The following is a 26,999-nucleotide window of genomic DNA, read 5'->3' on the forward strand; positions in this document are numbered from 1 at the left end:
GAAACGTATGATCTGCAAGTCGCAAGGACAGCATCAGAGATACATACAATATTATCGACAAATTGCCCCGTGCATTTCGTAGAAATGTTAGGTCAAATCTTAAACATGTCAGATACCGGTGGCATCGCACATGTATTTAAGACAATTTTTTCGGGACTATTAGCACCCTTTGAGGTAGTCCTGAGCATCTTCCCGAATTTCGTGCACTCTGTGTTTGGCGGCCTGCCTCTCATCTTGGGACTCGTAGCAGGAATTTTATTTTCATTCCTTCTGCTCCGATATGGCAAGTCAAGTCACAGACAAAACTCAAGCAACAATGGAGGACACGATCCTAGCAATGAGATACCGAGAGCGAATTACTAAGGTCCTCAGCTTGGCTCGACTAAGAGATCTGATTCTTTCATTCAGACCAATCTGGCAAGATTGCATCTTACCTGTTCTACGATGCCTGCTATGCGGAGAAGAATGCGTGTTGGACGTCTGTCTTACACTACCATCAGCAGTACCTATGGATATCGATACTTTGCTTGGTTCGGTAACGGCTCATGCAACGTGTTGTCCCCAGCGGCTACCTATTCTGATGACGGCATTCGTTGAGACCTCACCATTACGATTAGGTGGCGGTGAGGTACGAGATGAAAGCGGCACACAGGTACAACCTTTTGTGACCATTGCTGATCTAGACAACGATGACGGCAATGCCTCTCACATTTGCACTATTTCTACTTTTTAGGACTTGGTCCAACTTTCACCTACTGTTATAGACGAATCCTTTGCCAGCCTATCTGAGTTAATGTTCTCTCCGAATAACGAGAACAACTTTTAAGAAAAAACGAGTACACAGCGTTCCCTGAACTCTGAATTCGGCCTTCAGTTTTGATAAACAGAACTTCTAAAAAACATTGGAACAATTTGTTTCCCTGAAAGCGAAATTATTTTTCCGTTCCCAAAATATTTATCTTTTCGTTGGCACATGATACTCTGCTTAAAGTAGAACTATTCTTAGAGAACAAGATTTCTATTTTTGGAGACTCTAGAGACAATATTTTTGATTTAGCCTCTAGCACATGTACAGTCTTGTATAAATATGTGATGAAATGGTCTCGACCTTCTCTTCTGTATTAAGAGCCATTTCATAAATGTAATTTTCGCAATTCATTCAGCCAATATTTCAACGTACTATATATGCATTATCTGAATGATGCCACTGCTTGAAAACGTACAGTATAATACTCATTTTTCGTGTATATACCATTTCAAATGCATTTTATGTATTTTGGGGTGGGCTGGAACACACATGCATCGTTATATGTTTAATATTGCTTAGTATTTAGTAATGATGGACATTATACGTGGAGTGAGTGTTGTGAACGTATCTAGGACCCTATTTAAATATTCCGGGTTTATGCCCTCATGTGGTTATAACAAATCATATCCTTATAAAGGCATAAGAATCATATCCATATTTAGTCATAGCCAATGCAGTCCAAATACGGCAAGGCTACTCCCATAGACTCCTAGAAAGTACAACGTGTTCTTAAACAAACCAAGCCTCCAGCAGCCCGGGAATTCCTCCGCTTCTGTTTTGATTTGTCCAAGAACTCCTGGAGTCCTGAAAGAACTGCGAGTTCTTAGTGAAGTCTTATGTCCAACCTTACGTCAAACTCGGCACCTTCCAGGTATAAATATACCAGCATCTGCCTTAGCAAACACACGGTGGTTTGGAGCAGATCGGCTATCTACTTACCCGACGCCCTGCTGTAACGAGTGCCGAAGGAAGCCGACCCTCCCATTGACGCACTGAAAGAGACGCTGTCTTTTCTCCTGCCGAGAAATCCAGCTCCAGTGTTTTCCGGTCACCCTTGCGGGTTGCTGGGAGATCGAGTCCTGAGAGAGAGATACAAGACCTCCTTCATTCTATAACCAAGGTACGGAGCTGATTAGACCCGTAGAGAATTCTTGATTCAGATTCTTGGCAAAAACTGTCTCAACTCAAACTACATCTCACTTACTCCTTCCCACATACTAGGCTTAGGTTAGGTACACCGGGGTAGGCGTATTTTAGAAGTACCAGTTGAGTACTTTTAGTCAACTTTTATCATTGTATGTATTTTATCCGTTTTAAGTATCTTATGGCTTAGAAACCATATCAATGCTTTTACAGTATTATTTCATAATACTCCTTTTACTGTACGCACTTTACTTTATGACAAGTATTGCAATTGTGGCAATTCACTTCTCTTGCATGAGAAAGACTGCTCAATAAATAACCACTTTTATTGAAAACGCCCGTCTCTCTATTTCTCTGCATTCCTGGTGAAACTAAGCATGCACGATTGACTGAGTGAAATAGCTATCTATTGTTTCCGCGACTCTGGAGATATACTCCTTATTCTGGAGGGAGCAAAGTTGTCATGTTTATGCGGTTGTCAGAAACTAATCCCTTCTTGTCTATTTAGGAAAGTTAACTCCTTCCTGTTCACTTGAGAAAGTTTCTAGTGACCTCTGAGCTAGCTGGCATTCATAATTAAGTCTAACATATTCAATAGAGACCTAGTCGACCTCAGTCCTACGCCTAAACTATCGTTTATGTTATTCCAATGCGCAGATCCTATTGGGAATATAGGAACTACACTACAGAACATTACCGAAGGTAAGTCACTTTTTCTGTTCCTCATTAAGGGGCCATTAATGTAATGTATCTCTTGATATTTCAGGTCCTGGGAGGAAGGGAAGGTGCTCATCTTTGATGACTCTTTTGAGCACGAAGTGTGGCAAGATGCGCAGGATTTCAGGCTCATCTTCATCGTGGACGTCTGGCACCCAGAGCTAACCTTGCAGCAGAGGCGCACCTTACCTGCCATTTAGAGCCTTTGCTCCTGACCAAAATGAGGCTCCAAGGTGTCAAATATATGAAGGAATTGATGTGCACTGCAAGGAACGCCAGTGCCACAGTAGTCCCTCCTCACTTTTTATATAAATTAACTGCACTGATTGTATTGACCAGAACCATTTCTTTCAGGAGCCTTCACAGTTCTTTCTCATAAATAGGTGTTCTCCTCAGCAGTTTAAGACAGTTAGGCACACAGATGTTTAGTTAGTACATCGTGTAGATAATGTGAAGGGGTTGTTTAATTTTGCAAAAGAAATATATTTCTAAATGGTACCTGTATTTTTGTACAAGAACTTCGTGGATATTTTACTTCCGGGACCACTATATTTTTTAAAGATGTGCAATTGATGCTGTTCTTTACTCATCCATATTTATGGACTCTGGTGGATCACACTACATATTCTCTGACAGCAGGTGTCCTCAGCAGAATGCTGCTGAGTGAAGTCCTGCGTCTAGCTGCTAACTGTGCGAGCCTTGAACATGTTAACATGGATCATCCACTCACCTGCCAACACCACATGAGTGCAAGGGCCTCTAAGACCAGCTCTCTTCTTGAAGTGAAACATGTTTTTTTTTTTAAACAAATAGGTTGTAGTTGAAAATATGGCCTTTTTGGCGCTCCTGTTTTAGGTTGGGGTTGACATTGCACTTTTAAGAAGATAGATTGTTGTCTTCCATGTGTCAGTTAAATAAAAAATCTATTTTCCTTAGTATTCGCTGTGGCAAACACTATATTGATATATGAAGAGCATAAGTTAAAAGACATTTTACATAGTGCAGTAATCATTGAAATGTAAGAGAAGTTTTCAGTTTACAATGTACACTTAGCTCTCTAAGTGCGCCTAATTTTTACATTGCTCCTTCTTAATTCCGTAGTTTACAATGTAAACTGTCTCATCCGTTACTATGTCTCTTTATGTAGCACACACAGTGAGAAGCAAGCGTTCATGAACACTATAATCAATACTAAAACAGCACAGTGTAAAATCTTGAAGATATTTTACGCCTTTATATATTAGTAAGTTCAGATAATTTAGCAAAGATCTGAAGAACTTTAAAAATAAACTACATAACATTGAGCTATATAACACTAATTACTTTGGGCTCCTAAACTGGACATATGTCTCCGCTTTACGCTGTCACCGCAGTCTAACTGTCACAAATGCAGCTGTAGTAGACATGTTACACTAACAACTCACCTGAGATGGGCCAGGCAGTAAAACGGTGCCACTGGTTAGTTTTACTGATACGCAGTGAAGCGTCAACGGTGCCTCTCTCTGACGCACACCCAATGATGACGCTGACGTGCTCAACTGCCAGGATCAGCGTAGTCTGAGGCACCGTACTTCATTAAAGGTGACTGTCCTATGTGGACTGTCCTGTGGCTACCGAGTGGCCCTCGGTAGCCACAGTGGTTGTGTGTGGCCTGGCCATACGCTTACACAGCCATAGTGCTACTACGAGCTTTACCACCATACCCTGTCATAGTCTTATTTCTGCACTCAGTATTTCTTTGTTTCAGTCCAGCGGACCTTTACCCAACACAGATTGTGGTCGTGGAGGAATGGCATACTGTGCATGACATATGTCCCATACGGTTGCCCATGTGGTTTACCTGCAGACTCAGCTGTAGCGCATAAACAAAACACGGTGCGTGTGCGTGGTATCTCTATGGTCGAGTAATGGCCGCTGTAAAGGACACATACTGCAGACTGTAATTAGGTTAGTCAGCCACCTGTCTAAATAATTTTGTCCTAACAGAAATTAACATAGCCAGCATTGTAAAGTGTGATTTAACCAGACTCATATGCTCTACTAAAGCCCTTCATGGAGATGAGAGTACCGAGTCCAAAGATGTTACTGTCACAGGAATAAATACATGCAGCCGCCATTCTTCTCCAGCCCATCTCTTGTTCGAGCTCATCTTGTACAATTTCTTCATTCCATAATCCCCTAAATTGTGCTCCCTGATCCTTAATTCCCACCTCTCTTTACCTTTGTCGCCTTTTGCTGTCCCCTTTCTGCTCACAGTGGCCTTAGGCCTGTACCATATTTGTCAAGATTTATGGCCCTGGTGTGGATGCTTCGTTGGTCTTCACCACTGTTTACTGCTTCACCTCCTGTCTTTATCAGAATGTTTCCAGTGCCCTGAAGTTGTCACTATGCGATTGTTATTCCTGACCTTCCCAGACTGTACTGAAATGTGTTGTGTAATAAAGTGTCCTTCATTTGGGGGACATCCGTCAGACATACCTTGAGGTATATACCAATGGAGGGTGTTGGAATCTTGTCTGAAGACCTGTTCAGTAAAACTCTGCTCTTATTCTGTGCCTTTGGTTAAAGTAATGAGGGAATCAATTGTTGTGGACCAGAGACAGTGAGCGAGAAAGTTTGCAATGATGCAGTTGGGCCTTAATGATCAATGCTGTTCACCGGGTCAAGCCCATCTTCACAAGACCGGTCTAGCACATCCTTATAGGCTAAGTGATAGGATATGACGCATATAAACAGCACTGGACGAAACAACTACCCTGCTTGTACACTATGGATGATCATGTTTTCTAATTATATTTCTTGGAATATTAGATGAAGTACACATTTCATAGAATAAAAATTTACTACCAGTAATATGGTGCTGTGTGATTTTGTTGAACCTACATTTTTAACATTCCACTTTCACGCTTGAAGTAAATAACAGGATTGGAGCATATTTCTAGGACTAATACTATTATTCAGGTCTGTGCGGAGCCTTGGTTCTTTGCTGTTTAACAAGTTTGTTTTTATAGGGTGCAGTGTTAGAGTCTGAGGTGCTTAACAAGCACCTCCCGGATGAGCTGAGAACAGAGGCAGGCAACAATGGTTTGCTTGAGTGTTTGTAATGAGACAAGCATGTAATTCACCTTTGCTTGTGGAACAAACAATAATATAAAGGGGGCACTAACCTGGACATTAAGGTCAGTGCACTGGATGTTAGAGATCAATAATCCAGCCCCTAGGCTTAGTTTTCAACAATCATTTTGACCACAGCAAAACATTGTTTTTTTATACTTGCACATCGGCCCCACTGGGGAAAGGTCTTTAAGATGGGGCGTAAGGTAGCAGGGTCCATTGCAAATGTTGTGTCACTAAAAGAGTGCACCTCGTTGCCCATTACTAGAAACAGAAAGGATCAATCAATCAGGGATTTGTATAGTGCAGATAATTACCCGTGAGGGTATCCAGGTGCTAGGTAGCAGGCTTAAAAGCCAGGTCCTGAGTCTTTACCTGAATTCCACCAGCAAGGGTGATGCCCAGAGGTGGAGGAGAAGGTGGTTCCAGGTATAAGGAATAGCCTCCACTGTGACTTTGGCGGATTTGCGGGGTCTCTGTAAGGGCAAGGGTGGAGGAGCAAAGGCCTCTGGGCGATTGGAAGTTCAGGATGTGGCTGATGTATGCTGGTACTGGGTCATGGAGGGCTTTATAGGCATGTGCCAGTATCTTAAATTGGCATCTTTTTTGGACGGCGAGCCAGTAGAGGTTCCTAAGGTGTGGAGTAATGTGGGTCCATTTGGGCAGGTTGAGCATGAGTCTGGCCGCTGAGTTCTGTATTGTCTGTAGTCTCTTAATGAGTTTGGTGGTGGTTCCTGCATACAGTGTGTTGCCGTAGTCCAGCCTGCTGGTCACTAGGGCTTGAGTGACATTTTTCTCGTGCTGATGGGGAGCCATTTGACGATTCTTCATATCAAGGGGAGGATGTGGAAGCAGGTGAAGGAGACTGCGTTGCTTCATGGTGAGCTTGCTGTCAGGGATGATGCCGAGGTTGTGGGCTTGGTCTGTTGGTGTTAGAGTAGGTTTGAGTTCGGCGGGCCGCCAACTGTCATTCCAGGAGGAAGATCAGCCCTTGGGTCTTGTCAGTCTTGAGCTTTAGATGGTTTATCTTCATCCAATTGGCGACCTTCTTCATGCAGTTGGAAATGTTCTTCATGCTGTTGTGGAAGTTGGTCTTCATGATGGTAGGGTCTGCTGAGAGCAAAAGGATGAGCTGGGTGTCGTCGGTGTAGGCTATGATGATGAGGTCGTGGGTTCTTACTATGTCGGCCAGAGGTGTCTTGTAAGTGTTGTAGAGGGTGGGGCTGAGGGACGAACCTTGAGGGATGCCGCAGATGGTGCTCTTGGTTTTGAGGCGAAGGAAGGTAGGTGGATTCTCTGATTTGGTCCCGTGAGGAACAGTGTGATCCACCTGAGGGCACCTTCCCCGATCCTGATGGGTTGCAGTCACTTGATTTGTATGTGGTGGGATACGGTGTCAATGCTGCAGAGAGGTGGCAGACGATCAGAGCCGCCGATTCTCTCTGTCAAAGAGGATGCAGATGTCGTCAGTGGCGACCAATATGGTGGTTGGTATGGAAACCGGATTGAGAGGCGTCAAGCAGGTTGTTTTTCTCCAGGTATTCGGTGAGCTGCTGGCCTTCTCCAAGACTTTGGTGGGGAAAGGGAGGAGCAAGATGGGGCAGTAGTTCTGGAGTCCGCTGGGGTTGGCGGAGTCTTTCTTGAGGAGAGGTCTGACTTCTGCATGTGTCCATGTGTCGGGAAAGGTGGTTGTGGCGATAGATACGTTGAGGATGGTGGTGAGTTGATGGCTGATATCCTTGCCTCAGAGGTTGAAGAGGTGGTAGGGGGAGGGGTCCGTGGGTGCTCCAGAGTGGATGGAGTTCAAAGTGACTGTGGTGTTCTGTGTGGTGAGCTGTTCCCAAACAGTGAGTGTCTGATCAGGAGAGGCTTCTGTTGGAGCGAGGAGGATGTGGAGGTCAGTGGGTTAGGACTCTAAGTTCTTGTAGATGGCGGATATCTTGTGCAAGTGGTCTTCTAAAGTGTCATAGAGTTCCTGTGAGGCAGGGCTTGTGTTCTCTGTGGCTGTAGGGCAGGAGAACTCTGACGATGCTGAAGAGTCCCTTGGTGTTGTTGGCACTTGCTGTAATGTAGTTTTCCAGAGCATCTTTTTCAGCGTCTTTGATCCGCTGGTGGAATTTGTTGAGGGTGGACTTCAAAGTGGCTCGGTCTGTGCTGTCTCTGCTGGTGTGCCATCTTCTCTCCATTTGTTTGCAGCTGCGTTCAATTGTCCTGAGTTCTGGCATGTGCCAGCTAGCTTGTTTTGTGGCTCTGCGGGTGCTAGCTTGTTTGATGGGTCCGCCTTGGTGATCCAGGAGGTGAAGTTCTGGACTGCTTGTTCCAGATTGGTTGGTGGTTGTGCTCAATGGTGTGGAGAGCGTCGATCCATTGGGTTTGTGTTTCTTTGTTCCAGTTGCAGATGGGGGCTATGTGGGTCAGGGGAGCTGGTGGAGGTGCCTGTTCATCCTGCGATGGTTAAGTGGAAGATAGAGTGATCGATCAAGGTGAGTTCTGTGGCATGCCTGTATGTGACTCAGTCGCTAGCCGTGATAATTGAGTTCAGCGTGTCATGCTCTGTGTGGGGTCGGTGAACAGCTGGGTCAGGCCGATGTTGTTCATGCATTCCAGGAGTTTGGCGGAGTTTGTGTCTGTGGGGTTGTCCAGGTGGAAGTTAAGGTCTCCGAGGAAGATGCAGTGCTTGGACCTGATGGCTAGTGGGACGATGAAGTCAGTGATAGCGTTGTAGAGACTGGTGTGTGGTCCCAGGGGTCTATAGGTGAGGGTGCCTCTGATGATCGTTCTGTCGTCGGTGTGGAGTTGGGAATTGAGGTGTTCCATGATCGGTGTAGTGTTGTCCTCGGTGGTGGTACATCAGATTGGTTTTTTGTGGATGTTGGCGACGCCTTCTCCAGGTTTGTTGGTGCAGGCTTGGTGTGTTATCTTGTAGCCGTTGGGTGTTGTGGTGGCGATGTCGAGTGGAGGAGGGGTTGAGCCTGGCTTCTTTGATGAAAATCACATCAGGGGCCCTTATCTGAGTCACTATCTCACTAGAATCAGCAGACGAACCAGAACTATCCACTGACCATTCTGCCCCATCAGACAGTAAAAAGAAGCAAAAACTTAGCTCCCTTTCTGGATCATATTCTCCAATCTCTGTCCCCCTGCTGGATTGCTAATTGAGGCGTGGGGGTTGATCACTGGTTTCGTAGGTTGGCTCTGCCGGGTCAGGGAAAATGTAGTTGCATACACCGGGTGGGGGGCAGCTCAAAGAAACACCGCTTAAAAATGCTCTCAAGGGTGCATTATTTAAATCACTGGCTCCCCCCAACTGATCTGACCCCCCCTGTCCCTTGGGGGCCCATTCCCCGCATTTACACGGCCATGATCAGAATTCATAGCCTTCTCAGCAAGTACAGCAGGTACATGAGTGTGCTCCCCATTCCCTTAGCAAGGCGTGGGGGCAGAAAGAAGAGGGTGCCAGCATACCTTCATCCTGAGAGAGGGTAGGGATCCCAGCGTCCGATAACCCCTTACCAACCAGCACCCCCAGCTTGGGTGCAGCTATCGGCATCTGAGCTGCTATGATTGCGGAATCTGGCCAGTCCGATTTAGACGCTCCAGATGCCCCCTGCGTCTGCCCATCCCACTGCTTCCTGGCTGACTCGTTCAGCAGCTACACCGCTGTGGGGCCAGCCGGACGTTTATTGCTAGCAGCCCGCCTCTCCACTTCCTCTCTTGTGGAGGTTCCACTTTCTAAACCGACGGAGCTCGTCTTCAGCCTTGACGTGACGTCGGCCACCGCGGTCTCATTCCCCTGTTCCACCGAGCCCGGTATAGTCGTCATCGCGGGAGGGTGATTGACCTTCCCCATTTGTGCTCCGTCAGCCATTTTAGGGACCATCCCTGCAGGCGGAATCGTGGGGCTATCAAAGATCACTCGAGAGCAGCCTCTAGAGGGTAGAAGAATGTCAGCCGAAGCACCGAGGCCATGAAAGTGTTTCAGGTCAGTGTAATATTCACTTAATCCATCTAAGGGTCAGAGCGCCACTGCCGACACCTCAAGCAGCTGCCATCTTGCTTCTCCCGGCCTCAGTAAAAATACTACAGTGGCGAAAGTGACCCAGAGGAGGCTAAAGGGGCTCGGGCCATGACTACCCGCAGGATGGTCAAGAAAGTGGGCCGTCAAATATCAGAACTCAAAGATCTAGCCCACGACTACACCCACAGAACATCTAATTGGCGACATTGTATCTGAAATTAAGGCAAAGGAGTTCCCAGATGGTGTTAAACCATAAGAGTCACAAGAATAGGGCTTAACATGTAGCTAATTCCTACTTATATTATTCTTTGTGGCTTTTTTTCTGAGATCACCTTTTTTAGATGTTTCCTGTGAAAAGCTTCTGAAAGAAGGGAAGAGAAAAAAAAGGACAAGGGGAGAAATTTTAAGAAAATGGGAAATCAAAAATTCGATTAGTGACTGAACCACCAGGGTCCTGCTGCTAGATCTATGGCCTGCTATATTTTTTTGTGTGTATTGAAATAAGAAATGTATGTATAATTCACACGGTTAACAGGCGCTGCATCCATCTCGCCAAAGTCCGCGTAGCAGTCTGGTAGCTTCTCAGGGTTGTTGGGGGGATGGGGTGGGAGTAGGGAGGAGGGAGGGGTTTCTTGGGGGATTGGAATGGGTGGGCACGGAAGGCTGGGAGGAATGGGCACGGTGGATTGGCTGATCACGCTGACAGAGGGCAGGTGCGGGGGGAATATGAAAATCTTACCCAGAGAGGGAATAGTGAGGACCATATCGAATTTTCACTTAGTAAAGCCGAGAGCATGAATAACATGGTATTTCGATCATTGATTAGGTGGGGAAATAACCATATGTTCAGGTAATGTGGGAGGGTTGAATGATAAAACAAAACAATCAAGGGTGGCTGAGTTTATGAGGACCACATCCCCTGATCTGGTGTGCCTGCAAGATATGCATATTCCCTGGGGCAGGAGGGAGCTGTTACCAATTAGACGGTGTATTTTGCTGACCTCCTCCTCTCAGAGCTCTAATATCAGGAGAGTGGCTATTCTAGCTAAACCCAAACTAGGGTTGATAATGCGTAAACTGACAGACAGTATAGGTAGGTGGGCTTGGTCGAGTTGGAGGTAGGACTGACCGTTTGTACCAGCTGTGGGTCTAACCAGGATTATCCCAAAGTACTGGAGGATCTCGAGGTGGAATTAGCATCCTGGCTCTATCCGTTGGTTGTTTGCGGAGATCTTAATATACATCAAGCAGTTAAGAGCACATTGGCCTTGCAATATCAGGGGAAAAGGGCCCTGTTTGCTTTTATGGCTAGCCACAACCTTGTTGACACTTGGAAAAATAATCATCCTAGGGAATCGAGGTATACATACTACTCCTGCCCGAACAAGAAATATGTCCGGCTGGACTATTTCTTAATACCAAGAGGTCTGTCACATAAAGCAGGGACTAGGAAGCTCCCAATGATAATATCAAACCACCGACCCCCTGTTTTAGAGGTAATACTTCAAGGGAATCTAAAGCACCAGTATAACTGGACTTTTGATAGGAAACTACTGGTTATTACAGCCCTTGTTGAACACATAAAGACCTGGACACTTAGGTATTTTGATACTAATAGATTTAGCGTGCCACGAAGTACAGTCTGGTATGCTTTTAAAGCTAGCTTGAGGGGAGAGATTCTATACTTTGTTGCTCACACCAAGAGGCAGCATAAAGCTGGGAATGAGAGGTTTTTGGGGGAACTAGCCAATGCAGAACAAGAACACGTGTCAAGGATTAGACAGGGGCTAGGAGTTGTGCAAACTCAGTTCAGAATGCTAACACTTAAAGCAGAGATAAATAGATGTATTCAGAGAGCAGCTAAAGAGCATCAGACACATAAGAACGAGACCTACGAGTATGGTAAATCAGTAGGGAAAATACTTGCTCCACGTACAAGACAAAAAACAGCAAGGAATTGGATAGCTACAGTTAAAAGGGATCGGTCAACCTTTACAGAGGCCAATGACATAGTGAATGTGTTCCAAGAATTTTATCAGGAACTATATAATGAAGATAACTGCACACCCCCAGACCCTTTTCGAGCAGTGCCCGAGTCGGAGCTTGGGGCAGCCCTAGATCAGACCACCAGCAACAAGCTAGAAGTGGACATCTCACTCTAAGAGGTCTTAAATGCTGTACACCACCTAAAGGGGCTGGTCTCGACAAAATACTCCTCGAGTTTTAAAAGGTATTCCAATCGGAGCTAACTCCTTTTTTTATTAAACTTGTTTTGGGAGTTCAGCATAATGGACTTCCACCAGAGTCATGGAAAGGTACTGATATCATTATCTTCCCGAAGAAGGACAAGCCCCTGGATAGACCTACCTCCTATCAGCCAATATCACTGATAAATACGGACGTCATGATATAATCAAAAATCTTGGTGGGTCGGCTGGAGAGGGTTATAGCCTGCCTGGTGTCACCTTGGCAGCATGGCTTTATACCCTTCTAGAGGAACAACTGATCACAGTTATCACGCTATTTGAGGTTGCAGCAGAGACAGAAGGGTCAGATGGCTATGGTCCTCCTTGATGCCGAAAAGGCTTCTGACCGGATGGCCTGGAGTTTCCTAGGGGGTATATTAGAATTAAAGGGCTTTGACCCTCGAATGATTACAGTCATTAAGGCTATGTACTTTGATCCATATGCTCAACTCCAACTAATGGGTGAAGAGTGGGAAATTATAAAGGTAGCTAGAGGAACAAGGCAGGGGGTGTCCCTGCTCCCCCATTCTGTTTGCCCTTTGTATATATCCACTGATTGAGAGAATTTTAAGTAACCACGAAATAAAGCTGGTTATCGGTATAGGCTATGAAACTAAGGTGTTAGCATACGCTGACGATATTGCTGTAGTTACTACCGATCCTTAAGGGGCAATCAGGGAGATTGAATCTGTTGCTGAAGATTATGGGCAAGCCTCTGGCTATACACTGAATACGGGGAAAATGCAAATTATCTGTACAGATAACATTACCTACCTTGATACACGGTGCGTGGATGCAGCCATATATTTGGGCATCAGAATCAGCTCCAAGGTCGACATTATTAGCAAGATTAACTTCGAACCCCTGGTTAGAAAAATCTCTACTAATCTAAGGTGTATGAATGGGCTCCACCTATTTATTATGGCAGGGGCAAAGTCATTAAGACGATAATGCTTTCAAAAATTCTAGACTTTTTGGAGCATTACCTGTAGCTATCGACGAGTCGGTATTGAAAATATTGGGCTCTATCTTTAGAAACTTCACCTGGCAATACGGGAAGGTGAGGCGCACTCAGGGCCGGACTGGCTACCGGGCGTTTTGGCATGCTGCTGAGCTGGGGGCTGATTTCGTTGTCGGGGACCTGCGGGTGCTGAACGAAATTCGTTTTGCTTTGTTTATTTCAAAGCACACTCAGGTCTCCATCAATGAAATTAGCCCCCACTGCAGTAACATCAGCCACCAGCTCGGCAGCATGCCAGAAACGCACGGTAGCCAGTCCGGCCCTGGGCGCACTATAACATTTCTCTCTCTCCCTCAGCAACGGGGTGGTTGGTCAGTCCCCCAACATCAAACTGTACTATTGGGCGGCCCTTTTACAACAGATTTGCATGCTATTTTTTGCTGAAAATACGGAAAGGACAGTTCAGGAAAGCCCCAATATCCTTCCTACTATTTACAAGCTTGCTTTAGGAAAAAAGGCTGACGGGCTGCTTTTGTGGCAATTTGAGCCGAATTACTTTAAGAAAGTCCGATTCAAGGTTATACTCAACACCTGGAAAGCATGGTGCAAGATTCGTAAATGTATGAAGATTTCAAAATACTGCAGATATATGCAGCTGTGGCGGTCTTCCCTTTTTCCACCCTTATTTTACGGCGCTATGGGAAGACAATGGGAGCAGTACGGCCTCACAAAAATAGGTGACCTCTATGCCCTAGGTCAAATCTGCCCCTTTGCACACCTTCAGCAAGGGTTTGGTATCCCAGACCGCTCAGGTTTTAAATATGTCCAAATTAAGGAATGTTTTAACAACTGCAGGGTGGCTGTATCCTTGTATAAAATTCCTCTCCTTGAGGCAATAGCCCACACAGACTGTATAATAGGAAATATTTATAGTGTTCTGCTTGACAACCTTCTGTACGACCTTGAAAAGACGAAACAAACTGGGCTAGGAACCTAGGTGATCCTGATCTAGATAAAGCAATTGGACTTGCTGCAAAGATCTGTTTGTCTGCCAACTTGAAGGCAAGTTCTTTGAGTGGGGAAAAAGGACAGATGATAAATGTCCCAGATGTGGGGATGGCCCGATCACCTCGGTCCATATGTTCTACAGCTGCGATAGGCTATGTCTCCTGAAGAATGGGCTGTAATCATTTTGGGAAAGATTGTTTGGGCTAAGGATTAACCTCAGTCCCTCTATGATGGTTTTAGGCCACAACAGCAGCAGTAGACTAGATATGAACCCACACCTATTTTGCTTTTGTATCAGCTGCAGTCGCTAGATTGCTAATTGCAGCCAGATGGAAGGACCCAGAGCCTCCCTCGTTTCAGGCAGGGCTAGCCCGATTCCTGGGTAAATACAAACAAGAGTCTGCACTTTTTGCGTGCAAGGGTAGGCAAGCCAGGAACCTGGGAGAGAAAATCTGGTACCCTATGTTGGCTTGGATGAACAGCTGTGGCGGTCCAATAAATCTACCCACCGCCTGTATATAGGTGATTTATCTGCTTTAATTGTTTTATTAACTTATGATTAGAATATTTTGGAGGTATTGAAATGGCCGTCCATTTACCTTAACTTATATTCTTAAATCTTCCATTGGCCTAAATCAGGTGGTGCCTGTCTCGGGCCCACCCTGTGAATTAGCTGCTACTCATTGTAAATATTGATTAAATGCATTGTTCAACCTGACTTATTTATTCATGCTCAACCTTTTTCATCTATGGTATTTATTCATGACTCCTTGTATAATGTATTTTGATCATGTGTTCCTTTCTGAAAAAAATAAATAATAAATCACGTCCGGGGCGAGGGTGGAGATGGTGTCCCAGCCTTCGGTGGCATGTTTGCAGAGAGATTGGTGTTGAGCATAAGGCAGTGGAGTGGTTCCCGGGGGGTTGTAGTCAACAAAGTGGGAACAACTTGAGTTTCTGTGAAGGCTGGAGGTCCTGAGTTGCAGGAGAAGAGACAGTGGTGGCAGGTGAATGGCGCTATGTTTGAGTGAGTAGAAGTGAGGAAGCAGTTATTGTGGCATCTGGGGTCCAGGGCTCCGAGTTCAGTGGCAGAGTACCTGTGGGTGGTCAGATGGCCAGGGTTCCTTGCGCTGGGCGCTGTCCAGGCACGGACAGACACAGATGAGCTTGCCTTTGGTGCACCAGCAGTACCGCATCCTCCATTTTGTAGGTCCTAGGAGCGGGACGGGTCGCTGGGTGGCTGGAAGCGGGAGAGTGAACGGGCAGGAAAATCTTGCAGCTCCTGGTAGCAAAACTAAGTGGTAAAATAATTAAGTGACAGAAACTGGAAGCACTACAATGCACTGGCGGCAAAATCAACCCAGGCAGGAGACCTGCTACGTGGAAGTTGTCGGGGTCTTGCTTATGCAGATCTCTTCTTTACTGGAAGTGGTGTTCTACCAAACTATTGTGGTTTAATATTTATCTGCACTTATACTTCCTTCCATTTGCGCACCTTGATGATTTTTTGGTAGTTGATATTCTGAAGGCGATATATGTGCAGGTTTATATTAGTGACCTCGATGTTTTGACGGGCCTGGAAATGGGTTGGGCACTGTCTTGGTAAAGAACTTGTAGAAAAAAAGTTCTTTATCCACAGAGCTGCTTCCTCCCTAAGCTGCTATCTGTGACCCTACTCAATCACCTTTCCCGATGCCTTTTACAGCTCACAGTGCTCTCCTGTGTGTGAATGAGTGTGCAGCTCCTGCTACAACTGTAGGCGTGCTGATCCACACTCAAGGGGAATGGCAGTGAACACTTTTTATTTCAGCAATTCTTCATATAAATAATGCCCAACCGCAGCCTGTGCAGGTAAGAGCGGTGGGAACGGTGGACAGGCGATGGGGAAAATTAATTATTTATGTAATTTTCCCTCGTGGTCATCTGTCGAATCCCCCTCAACCCGTCCCCACCGCTCTTACGTCCACAGGCCGGGGCTGATTATGCCACATAATTATTTATTCGAGTATTGTTTGACCCAGCATGATTTAAATTGTAATGTGAAAAAGCTGTTATACCTGCTGCTCAGCCAGTATGAGTGGCCTATGTGGAATGTTGGTGCATGGTGTTGTGCTGGAATGTTAGGTGACCTGTGAGGTGCTGGGCAGTCAGTTGGCGTATGGGCTGAGCAGCTGGGAGGCTGCTGTTGGTTGGGATTATTATTGGAGCTTATCTCTTACCTGCAACTAAGATAAATAAACCTTCATACTGTTATACATCGACTTTCAGAATTCTTTTATTACAACAAAACCTCTATTGAAAACGATGGACTCTCCACATATCTGACCTCCTCCTGGCGCAGTCTTGATGCTGAGGCCAAGGACCATCACACCCCCTCGTTCCTCATCATATAAAATGTGGTGACTGTTGAAGTAATGGTCCCAGCCTAAGAGGCCCTGGAGGCTGCCTGGTAAGATCATAGCTGCCACAGATCCCAACTGGTACCTTTTAGAAATCGGTGAGAAGATCATGACACAGAAGCCAGGTGATCCACTGGAGAATTCATGGTAAGTAAAGTGTTGCTCTGCAGATGACTGTGACCTCTGGGGCTTCATTTTAGAGACTGTCCCAGTCTGTGTTTGCAAAATAAATAAAAAATGGCTACTGCTACAGAATTGCAGCTGCTGTCCCGTTATCTACTACCTCGCCACATAGAGGCTCCCCGTGCCTGTCATTTGTACACTTTGTCTATTGCCCTCTCTTGATGGACTTCAATAGTTCCACTCACTTCTTATCAGCCTTGATGCATCACCTGTTTCATTTCTGTTGGGGGATCCCTGCTTCCTCTCTCTCATGATGGAAGGTACCCGCAAGCTTCAGAACGCTCTGCAGCTACTCTTCCCATAGCCTCGCTCTTAGGAGTAAGGGATAGAGCTCAGAAATAAGAACCCGATTACACGTTACAGTAACTTTCCCTACATTCATCGCATAGCCCTCTCCTCCTAACAGTGGCTGGGCGGCGGTCATGAGCGTAGGGAAACAGTACTGGAGCTTTGTGAGCCAATCATCTGTGGAGTATCTTAGTCGATTCACAAAGTCCTTAGTGCAGAAGACCTACTCAGTGCCAGCACAAGCACCACTGCTGCAAAGACGTCAACAAGGTTCTACAACGCCCCAGGCCGGTATCACAGCAGAAGTTGTAGACGTGTTATTGAAGAGGCTCATTCCACAGGCCTGTCCCACACTCTTATATATTTATTTGCTTATTAGGTTTCATGTGTCTTGATCTCTGAATACATTTCACTCTCCTTTCTACCTCACCCACTTTCCCCCTTCCTTTCCACCTCTCCTCCTCTCAGACTCCCCATCCTCTGTTTACATCCCTCCCCATCTCCTCATGTCAACATACACCACCAAACATACATCAACTCACATACACACTCAAGTGAAGCTTGCACTTTAGGTGCATGTGCTGCACCTGTTCTCTGTGTGTGAGGAAGCATACACATCACGGTAGAGAACCTCGCTCTGCTACTCAAGCATCTTACCTGTACTAGTTCATAAGGTGATTTCAGAATGTTACTGGGCAGGTACAAAATCTAGCGAAATGGAAAAGTTTAAATAGATTACAAAGTAAAAGAGGATACAGTTCCAATCAGACACCAATTGTGAAATGTACTGGTGAGTGTAAAGGAGGAGTTAACACAGTTACGGAAAAACTTGTGCAGTGAGGGCATAGTTGAGTTTACATAGTCTTCATCTGGAGTTTACTAGTCATTGTGGCAGGAAAGAAACTTTGCTTTTTTTGTGTTGACTTTTGCAGTCCCACAGGGGATATATTAGTTGACAGGCATCTGTTACCCACGAACTGCTCTGGGTGGTGCTAGTAGTTTACAGAGGGCTGTGAGGGCATTGTATTCTCAGGTGCTGTAATATCTTATTGGATTTATCCCACATTATGGTGCACATCAGTTTTGCCTCATGCCGTTTGCTCTGCCTATGTCCACTTCTTTCTTCCAGAGGTTGATGGGCCAATTGTCCTGAAGTGTCCCCACAGTTGTGGCATTCCATGACAGTTTGCTAATGTTTGGCCAAAGCTATCAGGATCCCATGATAGCCTTGGGAATGATTCTGGAAACTGTGTGAAAGAAGAAGGAGGGTACACTGAGCAAGAAAATGATGTATTGTAAGTCAAGGATGTGGAGTATTTGGGAGTAAAACCCAGTATGGGGTTGGTGGAAATCTTTGTGAAATTTCATCACCAAAACACAGGAACCACTGAATCTCATTGTCAGGATAGAGATGTTTCTTCTGCCTATGATGTGGAGAACTTTAAATCTATTTCAACGGCATGAAATTTGTACTGCATACTGACCATCGGACATTGATCTATATTTCAAGTTGGAAAAGTGTTAACGTCCACAGTCATGTTGGTTTGGCCGACGTCAAAATTGTAATAATTGCATTTCAAGTCTGAATATATCTGGGGGAGGGGCAAGAACTGGCTCTTCTTCATGCATAATGCATAATGGAATGCTGCAGACATATTGTTAGTTGTTAATGTGGGGTGAAACTTTTCACTGTCTGAGAAAATAGTGAACACAGTTCATGACTCATTTGAAAAAAAAGGTTTGCGCTGCCTCTTGGGCAGCAGTTATTGGTTACAATATTGAGAAAGTCGTTTATCAGATGTGATTTAGCTAAAACAGTAGGTATTTGGTTAAAACGTTGGCATTGTTGCAACAGGTTGGGTGACAAAGTAAGGTTTTGGATTAGACAACAGTGAATTTTATAGACCTTCTCAAGTGCTTCTAATAGACTTGAAATATCCTTTCATGTTAGTTGACTGTCTGGATGGGCTAAGGCTAGGTTTGTGGTCAGCAATATAGCTTTCAATGGCTTTGTTTGTGATGGAGGGGTTTCCGTCACAATTTGTATCTGAAAATGTGTTCACTTCACATCACATGAGGCACTTTCTACCATCTTGTGGAGTCAGCCATCAAAAAACGGTATTGTACCTTCTGCAAGCCAATTCCCAGTGAAGACATTCAACAGAATTGCAGTGTTGGGTCTGCACCGAGCTGTGAGACATGGAGTGAATATGTTGGAGGTGGAAAGAAGCTTATTGTGGAGCTAGCATACCACAAGTAATGCACCTATGTGTAAGGAAATGCCTGAGATTCTACGGATGCTTGATGCATACACTTTAGTGTGTCGGGTGCAGTTGAAGGGAACGTATCTGATCTGTGAATGTGAAAGTTGAGTTGAAGGATAGATTGCAAAGGAATTTAGATAGATTGGAGAATTTTTAAGAAAGTGTATGCAGCAAAGAGGAAGGCTCCCCTCAAATCCCAGTCAGGACTACAGCAAAATGTTCAGTTGATTTTTGTACCTATGTTTCAACTGCAGCAGCTTCAACTCCTTCAGCCAGCAAGGCCGTCTCCACTATTCAGATTTAAGAAGTTTCACAGGTCCAGATACCAATGGTTGTCCGGTTCTCGTCCCTGCAGATACAGATTCTTCTGTCTCCAAGACATTCTGCGCTTTACCATTTCAGGAAAGAAGATCCAACCAACAGACAACCCTCCCCCCTCTTTCTGGACATGCTTTAGGCAACAATAACCTAGATGGATTAATAATTGCAATATCATTTGAATCAAAGAGGCACAATTCTCTCTGTATTCACCTATCATGAAGCTAGGGTTTATTCCAGGGAACAATAGGGAGTCTTCTTTTCCTCTGTCCTAGATAGCTCCCTCAAAGAGTCTTAGTATATTTAAAAGGTACTCAGCTGTGTTTGGTGACAACCCCTGAGCAAATTAGACTGAAGTGTTTACAGTTTCCCCCTCCAGATACTTACAACAGTGTTGCCCAGTTTCTTTTTTCACGAATAAGTTTTACTACAAAAGCTATCTATCCCTGAGAGATTTGAGCCATGGCATATTATAATTACAGAATCTTACTTCTTTAAATTCTTCACAGGTTCTCCCCAAACTCCACCCAGGCTAGCCCACTCCTGACACCAAAACAACAAAGGAAATCCCTGCCCCTCAAGGACACATCTACTAGCAAGCCATGCTGGGAAGAGCTGTGCTGTATTCTGGAGATTAATTTTAAGAGAGGGAGCATGAATCAGAGCTCCCCCTGACAGACTGGTGTCTTTTATATGTAAAGGGTGCTTGTTAGTGGAGCCTCTTGTACTGTGCGCCTTTGACAATGGACAATTGGCCACATTGTATCAGGAAATATGAGGTATGAAGTGGGAAAATTAGGTGTGCTTCACAGGGGGTTCTACCAAGGAAAAGGTAAAATAGGCTTTTAGTTTAGCCTAACCACAGTGCAATAACGTATAACCTTTTCTAAACGTTTTAAACTTTTTAAGAAGGATATATAATCAAAAACCAGCGTTTCTATTGATGTTGCTTTACTAATTCACCTAAATGCATCAAGTTTGAAGTCTTCTTGTCAAAAGTTAGACAAATAGACAATTTTTGACACGTTAAAACGCAAACTACTGCCGCATGAACACAACATGGCTATGTTATCTCTTTCAATTTAAGATGGGAAAATCCTTCAAGCTTACATTGTAAACTCAAAATATATGCAGCTGTGCAAAACGTATGCCCACTTTTATGCTGACTTATCAAAGTGTCAAATGTAGCAATTTAATAATGACAAACCCTACTTTCCTTTTTTTAACAGAGGCTATTTCATATTGCATCAATGAATGCTGCTTAAGAACTTTATATTTTTTAGGTTTTGCCTGCAAGTGCGCACGTAGTGCGCATGCGCTGAAAAACCTTATGAGTTCTATGTGGGATCGATGACCCGCCTCTGTCTCCCATTGGCTAGCTCCATAAATGGAGGCTAGCCATTGGGAGACAGAGGCTGTCAATCACGCTTTCCCCTGAAAACGCGATTCGGGGGCGTTTCTCAGACTTTGTTTAAGTCCCGCCCCTTTGTCCTGGGCCGCGCTGTCATTGGCTGCCGGCCCGGGACCCCCCCCGTGACGTCATTCCCCGGGCCGCGCTGTGATTGGCTGGCCGGCCCGGGACCTGACTTGTTTTTTTTGTCTGGCGGGGTGCTACCGCCTGGTATTTGCACCAAAGAATACACATTTTTTGCCCTTGTTCACTTTTGTCCGGGCTGGTCACAGCCTCAGCTGCTTTGTTGCCTCTCTTTTTTTTTGGTCTTGGCGGGGTGCTGCCACCGAGTGTATGCACCAAATCACCAACTCCTGCCCATTGTATCTTCTTTATGGGCTGGTAACTGCTGTATTATTGCCTTTCTTCTGTTCAGGGGCACTTCACCGCGCTTGCCTGGGGACCGATGCCTCTATTCCCCTGGTGCGCCCCTTGCCTTTGAACCTGGCCTCCTGCCTTGACCTCCGCTGAGACCGGGCTGCCTGGGATGTGTGCGCACCTCGCTGTTTCTCTTTTGTTCCGGCTTCGTGACTGAGGATGGCATGCCTCGCTCCTCGCTCTGCCTATTTCCCCGCCTCCTGCTCCAGTTTGAGGGCGGGCTGCCGCGAGTCTGTCTGCGAGCGAGGCGGGGAGGTCTTACTTAGCTGTACTGCCCCTGCGGCCCGCCTCTGCTGCAAAACGCGTGGCCCCAGGAGTTCAGTGGAGCTTTCGCGGGGTCGTTTGAGCGGGAAGGGCGGCATTGGCGTCTTGCTCCTCACCGCTGCTCCTCTGATTTCCTTTGTTGGCCTTGGTTGCCAGGGGGGCTCCGGTCTGTTTGGTGTGGCGAGGCAAACGCAATGGTGGTTCCGACTCCACCGCTGCACTGCCATCTGGCCGATTCTCCCTTGCAGGCAGTCGCTGTCCTCCACTCTCTGGATCTTGCCTGATGAAACTGGGGGTCCAGCGCTCGCCTCCCGCCTCGACCGCTGGTAACTCTGCTTTCTTTTGGGCAGCAGCACCGTCCTCACTTTGCGTTGGACAGAGCTTCCCTTTCCTTCGCTGCGATGACTTTTCCAGGTAACGAAAAGATTCCTGCAAAAGATTCCTGCAAAAGATTCCTGCAAAAGATTCCTGCATATGTGGTGCTGCTCCCCTGCTCTGTCGAGGACTAGGAGCTTACCTGGGGGAGTAGCCCTTATAGCCCCCCCATGTTACCTTGTCCGTGTCAGCCTCTGCCTATTGGGGAGTTTGTATGTCACCCGCGCCCCCATTGGCCGAGGGGGCCGGCACCTCTTTGGCGACCACCACGAAGGGGGGGGCGAGGCATGGCGTTCTCTTTCGCCCGGTCCTTCTGCGCGCCAAAAAAAGCCGCCGATCCAGCACAAAATTTGGCATGCTGGACCTCAGTTGCATTTGCAAGCGTGTGTCAAATAAAGAGCACAGCCCTACACGGGAACAAACGTTCAAGGCAAATAAAACAAATGTTAAACCACAACTAGTTAGTAGCAGCTGCAACAGAGTCATTTTCTCGAGTAATACAACCAGAAAGACAAACACTCTGGTGCATTTATTAGATAGAAGGCTAGTGTAGGAAAGGACCTCTTTATGTATGTTCTCCCCCTCATACCTCATCCCCCCTCCCCCTCAGGTGTTTGGACTGATACTGCTGTTCCATGGCACGTGCTGGCTGTAACCCCAAAACTACATGTGAAACTAGGTAATCGCAAATTGGCCCTTTTAACTTATGTATATCGTACAAGAGGTACTCAGGGCTAGTAAGTTAATGCCACTGGCCGACTGCAGAAATTAATTGTGCCACAACCACAGTGACAAGGTGAAAAGGAGACTCCAAGCCCGTCACTCCAGCCTAGTCGAGTAGCTTTAAACTTGCCAGCTCGCCATGGTAAAAAAAGCCTTTTGCCAGGAATGGCCTTCGTAGCCCTCCAGGCATGGTGCTTAGCATCAACAAGCATTTGCAATGCAATAGGTCTCGCATTTGCGAGAGTTTGAGCTATTTGTATTGTAATTGATATGCCTTTTTTATTTATGTTTTGGTTATTGAAACATAAATAAAAGCCATTGTCATTTACAATGCCAATAGGTCAAACTCGCGTAAATGCGAGACCTATTGCATTGCAAATGCTTGTTTTATTGTGTGGTTAATTAAAACCGTAACAACATAGAACATTCAAAAGGCATGTTATACAAAGTACAATAAAAGAAAAGGAAAAATGGATAAGTCGTTGTTTTTACCCTCTGACCTAACAGCCACCTAAAGATATGGGAACTAATTTTATACTGTTTTGGCTCTCGCCTGTGCTCGGTTTTGGGGGAAATGTTGCTTTTAATATTTTTGATGCATTGTGTGAGATAGATGAGAACGTTGTAAATATTCTTTTGATATCTTTTTTATATTATTTGCTCGTAGATTATAAAGTCTTCCCTTTATTTTGTTAGTGTTATATGGCGCGAACGTGACCGAAGGTATCCCAGCGCGTTACATGAGCATCAGTTGCGTTACAGACGGGCACATTCATTTTGTTAGGCACGGGGAGATTAATTGATTTACCCAGAATAACAGGATGTGGAGCGTCCCTGTCGAGACTCGAACCTGGTTCCCCAGCTTCGGGATCGACCGCTCTAGCCGTTAGGCCACATAAAAGAGCGATGCATTATGACACGTACAATATGGAGATATACCATAAAGAATTAGTGTTGGTGAAAAGAAGAGGTCAGGCCGGATATGAAGAGCATGCCTTTGGAATGCATTTCTCATACGACCTCTACAAGTCCGTTCCTCACCCATGGCTGCCTTTCCCCGGCGATGGCATGACCTAGTGGCATCACCCGGCTGTCTCGAGCTGTTAGTGGGGGCGCCCTGGCATGACTAGTTCTTGGACAGCACGGCCTGTGCTGCAGCGCTCGGCTCAACATGCGGGGCTGGGACGGCCTCCTACAGCCAGGCCAGCTTTTTTTTTTTAAACAAAAACTTCAGCACTTCGCTGTTCTGCATGGACTTCTTTTCTAAATGCCACCCTCACTTCACCACCACGACGAACCTACAAGCCGGAGGCCCAGCCCCCTCCCCCGGAATGGCTTTGAGGATAAACACAGCCCTTGCGTGCCTGCCAGTTTCAGCACGCTAAGGTGTTTGAACACAGTCTACGGGTTCTCACAATCAGTGGAAATGACGATCAGATTAGGGGCCGTAAGAGGGATGTTTGTTTTCGGTGTTTGCCTGGCGCTCGTACAAAGGTCATTTCATTGTGGATGTGCCGGTGGTAGGGCCTGATCGCATTCGGTCTTTAAAGGTCTTTCCACACCTCTCAATCCATCTTGTTCCCCAAACCCCAGTGCGCTCCCTTCCTACAACTCTCCTCCAAACCTCACCACGCTCCTCTTTCGTCCCTCACACACCCACTTACCCACCACACATTATCTCAACAAACTAGTTTGCCCACTGTTCTGCTCCATGCTCCAACACAATGAATCCCCAAACTCTACTGAGTCTCACTACACCTCTCCTCCATGTCTCAACATATTGTCCCCCTGCCTCTTTCAGACCTTAACATATGCTTCACCACCGTCGCTCACTACACTGTCGTGTTCACTCATCGCTACACTATTTCTCAAGCCCACTTGCCTCACCTTTCTTCTATTCTTCTACTTCTCTCATCTTTCCTCAGTCCTGCTGCGTCTCTCACCTTTCCTCAATCCTCCCTACTTTTTCTCTTCTCACCCTTCTCACATTCTTCTACTTCTCTCACCTTTCCTCAGTCTTCCTGCTTGTCTCACCTTTCTTCTATTCTTTTAATTCTCTCTTCTTTCATCAGTGCCCCTAGTGTCTCACCTTTCTTCTGTTCCTCTACTTCTTTCAATTTTCCACAATCCTCTGGTTTGTCTCACCCTATCATCCCCAGGTGTTATTGAATGCTTAATGAATTGGATTGATGGTTACTTAGGATTGATGGATTGATGGTTACTTAGCACAAGCTTACCTAGAGCTAAGCTTTTCACTTTATCGAGTGTTGCGAGACGTTGCTGTGTGTGTGTGGCTCTCTGTGTGTGTGCGTGTGGATGCAAATGCAATAGGTCTCGCATTTACGAGAGATTAAGCTATTGGCATTGTAAATGACAATGCCATTTATTTATGTTTTCAAAACCAACACATAAATAAAACAAATTGTCATTTACAATGCCAATAGCTCTAACTTTTACAAAGGCGAAACCGTTGCATTGTAAATGCTTGTTTCTAGATGTTAGTGGGCAGAATCCGCCATTTTAAACAAAACGAATTTCAGTTTTAATACAGAACATGAGCCTGCAAGCTAGTTAGCAGGTCCCTAGCTTCACCAGAGGTCAATGCACCATATGTCAAGGATAGGAAAACCAGATCAAAACAATGAATATCCTCTATTGTTCATCATGCCTTTGTTTGTAAAGAGAAGATATGTTGTACCTGCTAATTTCTGCTACATGATGTCAACTATACCATGCTGTCATGGAATACACCTATCCTGATTCCGGTCTTGTCTTTCAGAACAGTGCCTTTTATCTGGCTGCTGCATTGAACCTGCAGCTTGTACCTATTCTGGCCATTTCAAAGTCACAGCGGCCACAGAATACAGATATAACACCAATGCTGTGACCAGTAAGGCTGATATTTGCCACTTTTGAAAATATTTGTGTCACCATTCAATCAATTCACTGTTTATGCTTGGTATAATAACACATCATTGGTGTATCTAATATCACAGGTCCCATTATAATACTGAATATATACATTAATACCTAGTTCCTCCCAAAAACCGCAGAACTTAAAGATACTGGAAAATGTTCTTTTCTTATGGATCTAGAAATTTCAAATGGGGGAATACTGCGTATAATTACAGGTAATTTTAACTTGAAGTTGGCCAATCATGCAAGAAGAAGTGGCATTTTAAAACAGACTCATATGCGCTGGTGTATCTCAGTCCAACTCTCCAAATTCAGCTCTATCAATAAAGACTTTTCTGGAGGCTCTTAGCCTACGGGCTCTAAATGGATGCTGCCTAGGAGATATTCCAATGCCTGCAACAAGGAGAACTTGTAAAGTTGAATCTGTTTTGGATTATATGTTTGTATCTCTCCATCTTTTTAATAAAATCTTGTCCTTTAACATAACACCAAGGTGTAAAAGTGCTCACTTCCCACAAGTTATTGGGATCAAAAACTTTAATGTGTTGGTGCAAACATATAGAATTATTGGTACGCAAGATCTTGGCATACATTGGCAAAGAATTAGGTAGGACACCTTCTCACCAGCCCATTATGAGATCTGGAAACAGGCCAGCATTTAATCTAACTGAGATCAAGAGGATTCAGTTGATGCATGGCAAAAAAAAACATAATGAACTTAAAGCCATACTGCTTAAACCTGGTGATGGAGCTTGGATGTTACTTGGCATCCATCTTTACCAATTCCTACCTGGGGAAAATCACTTGCAACACTTTTGTTGGATGAGACCTGTTAACCTATTTAGTCGAAAACATGAGTTCACATACTGCATCACAAAAGCATACAGTTTTAGACACTGATGATACAAAATTGTAAACAAAGTGAAAAATAACGAAAAACTTCATGCTGATGCATTTACCTGTTATGAGAGAGATGATAAATAAAGTAATATAAAGACTTTTCATAAATAACTATATTCAAATGTGCATTAAAATGAACACATATATGCATAGTAGTACTACAAAATGTAAAAAATGCTTTCTACAAAGAAAACTGACTTAGAATGAATATGGACTTTTGTAACGTCTATGAAAAAAATACATGCTCTGAAAGGTGTTACGTTGAAAGTTATGCTTGCACGGTAATGTACCAAATTATGACTAGAACGATTTTTTTTTAGTAGTGCTTAATACAGACATGTATTTCATGAGGACAATCGTAACTGAATTAATGAAAAAAATCAAATGCAATCGCAAATGTATGATCTTCAATAATATTAACACAATAGTGATCCAGCTAATTTTTCATATAGGCCTCAAAAGCTTCTTTTTCCTTTTCGTAATGTAAAATGTGAGTCACCTAAGCCCTATGAGAACTTTATGTAAA

The 26,999-nt window shown here is 45.0% G+C and overlaps 1 protein-coding gene across 7 annotated transcripts in view; it reads left to right on the forward strand.

The window, feature by feature from the left end:
- The window catches only part of ASPH (aspartate beta-hydroxylase), a 674,605-nt gene extending 669,464 nt beyond the window's left edge, over nucleotides 1-5,141 (forward strand). For 6 of the 7 annotated variants that reach the window (XM_078687254.1, XM_078687255.1, XM_078687258.1 and 3 more), the window contains one exon: nucleotides 2,718-3,604. In XM_078687254.1, the coding sequence (XP_078543380.1) occupies nucleotides 2,718-2,868 (151 nt within the window). In that variant the 3' untranslated portion in view covers nucleotides 2,869-3,604. Of the gene's footprint in view, nucleotides 1-2,717 lie in introns of all 7 variants that reach the window. The other variant, XM_078687259.1, reaches the window with a different exon arrangement.
- The last annotated feature ends 21,858 nt before the right edge of the window (nucleotides 5,142-26,999 follow it).

The sequence above is a fragment of the Lissotriton helveticus genome, chromosome 4_1, assembly GCF_964261635.1.
Source record: "Lissotriton helveticus chromosome 4_1, aLisHel1.1, whole genome shotgun sequence".
Lineage (NCBI taxonomy): Eukaryota > Metazoa > Chordata > Amphibia > Caudata > Salamandridae > Lissotriton > Lissotriton helveticus.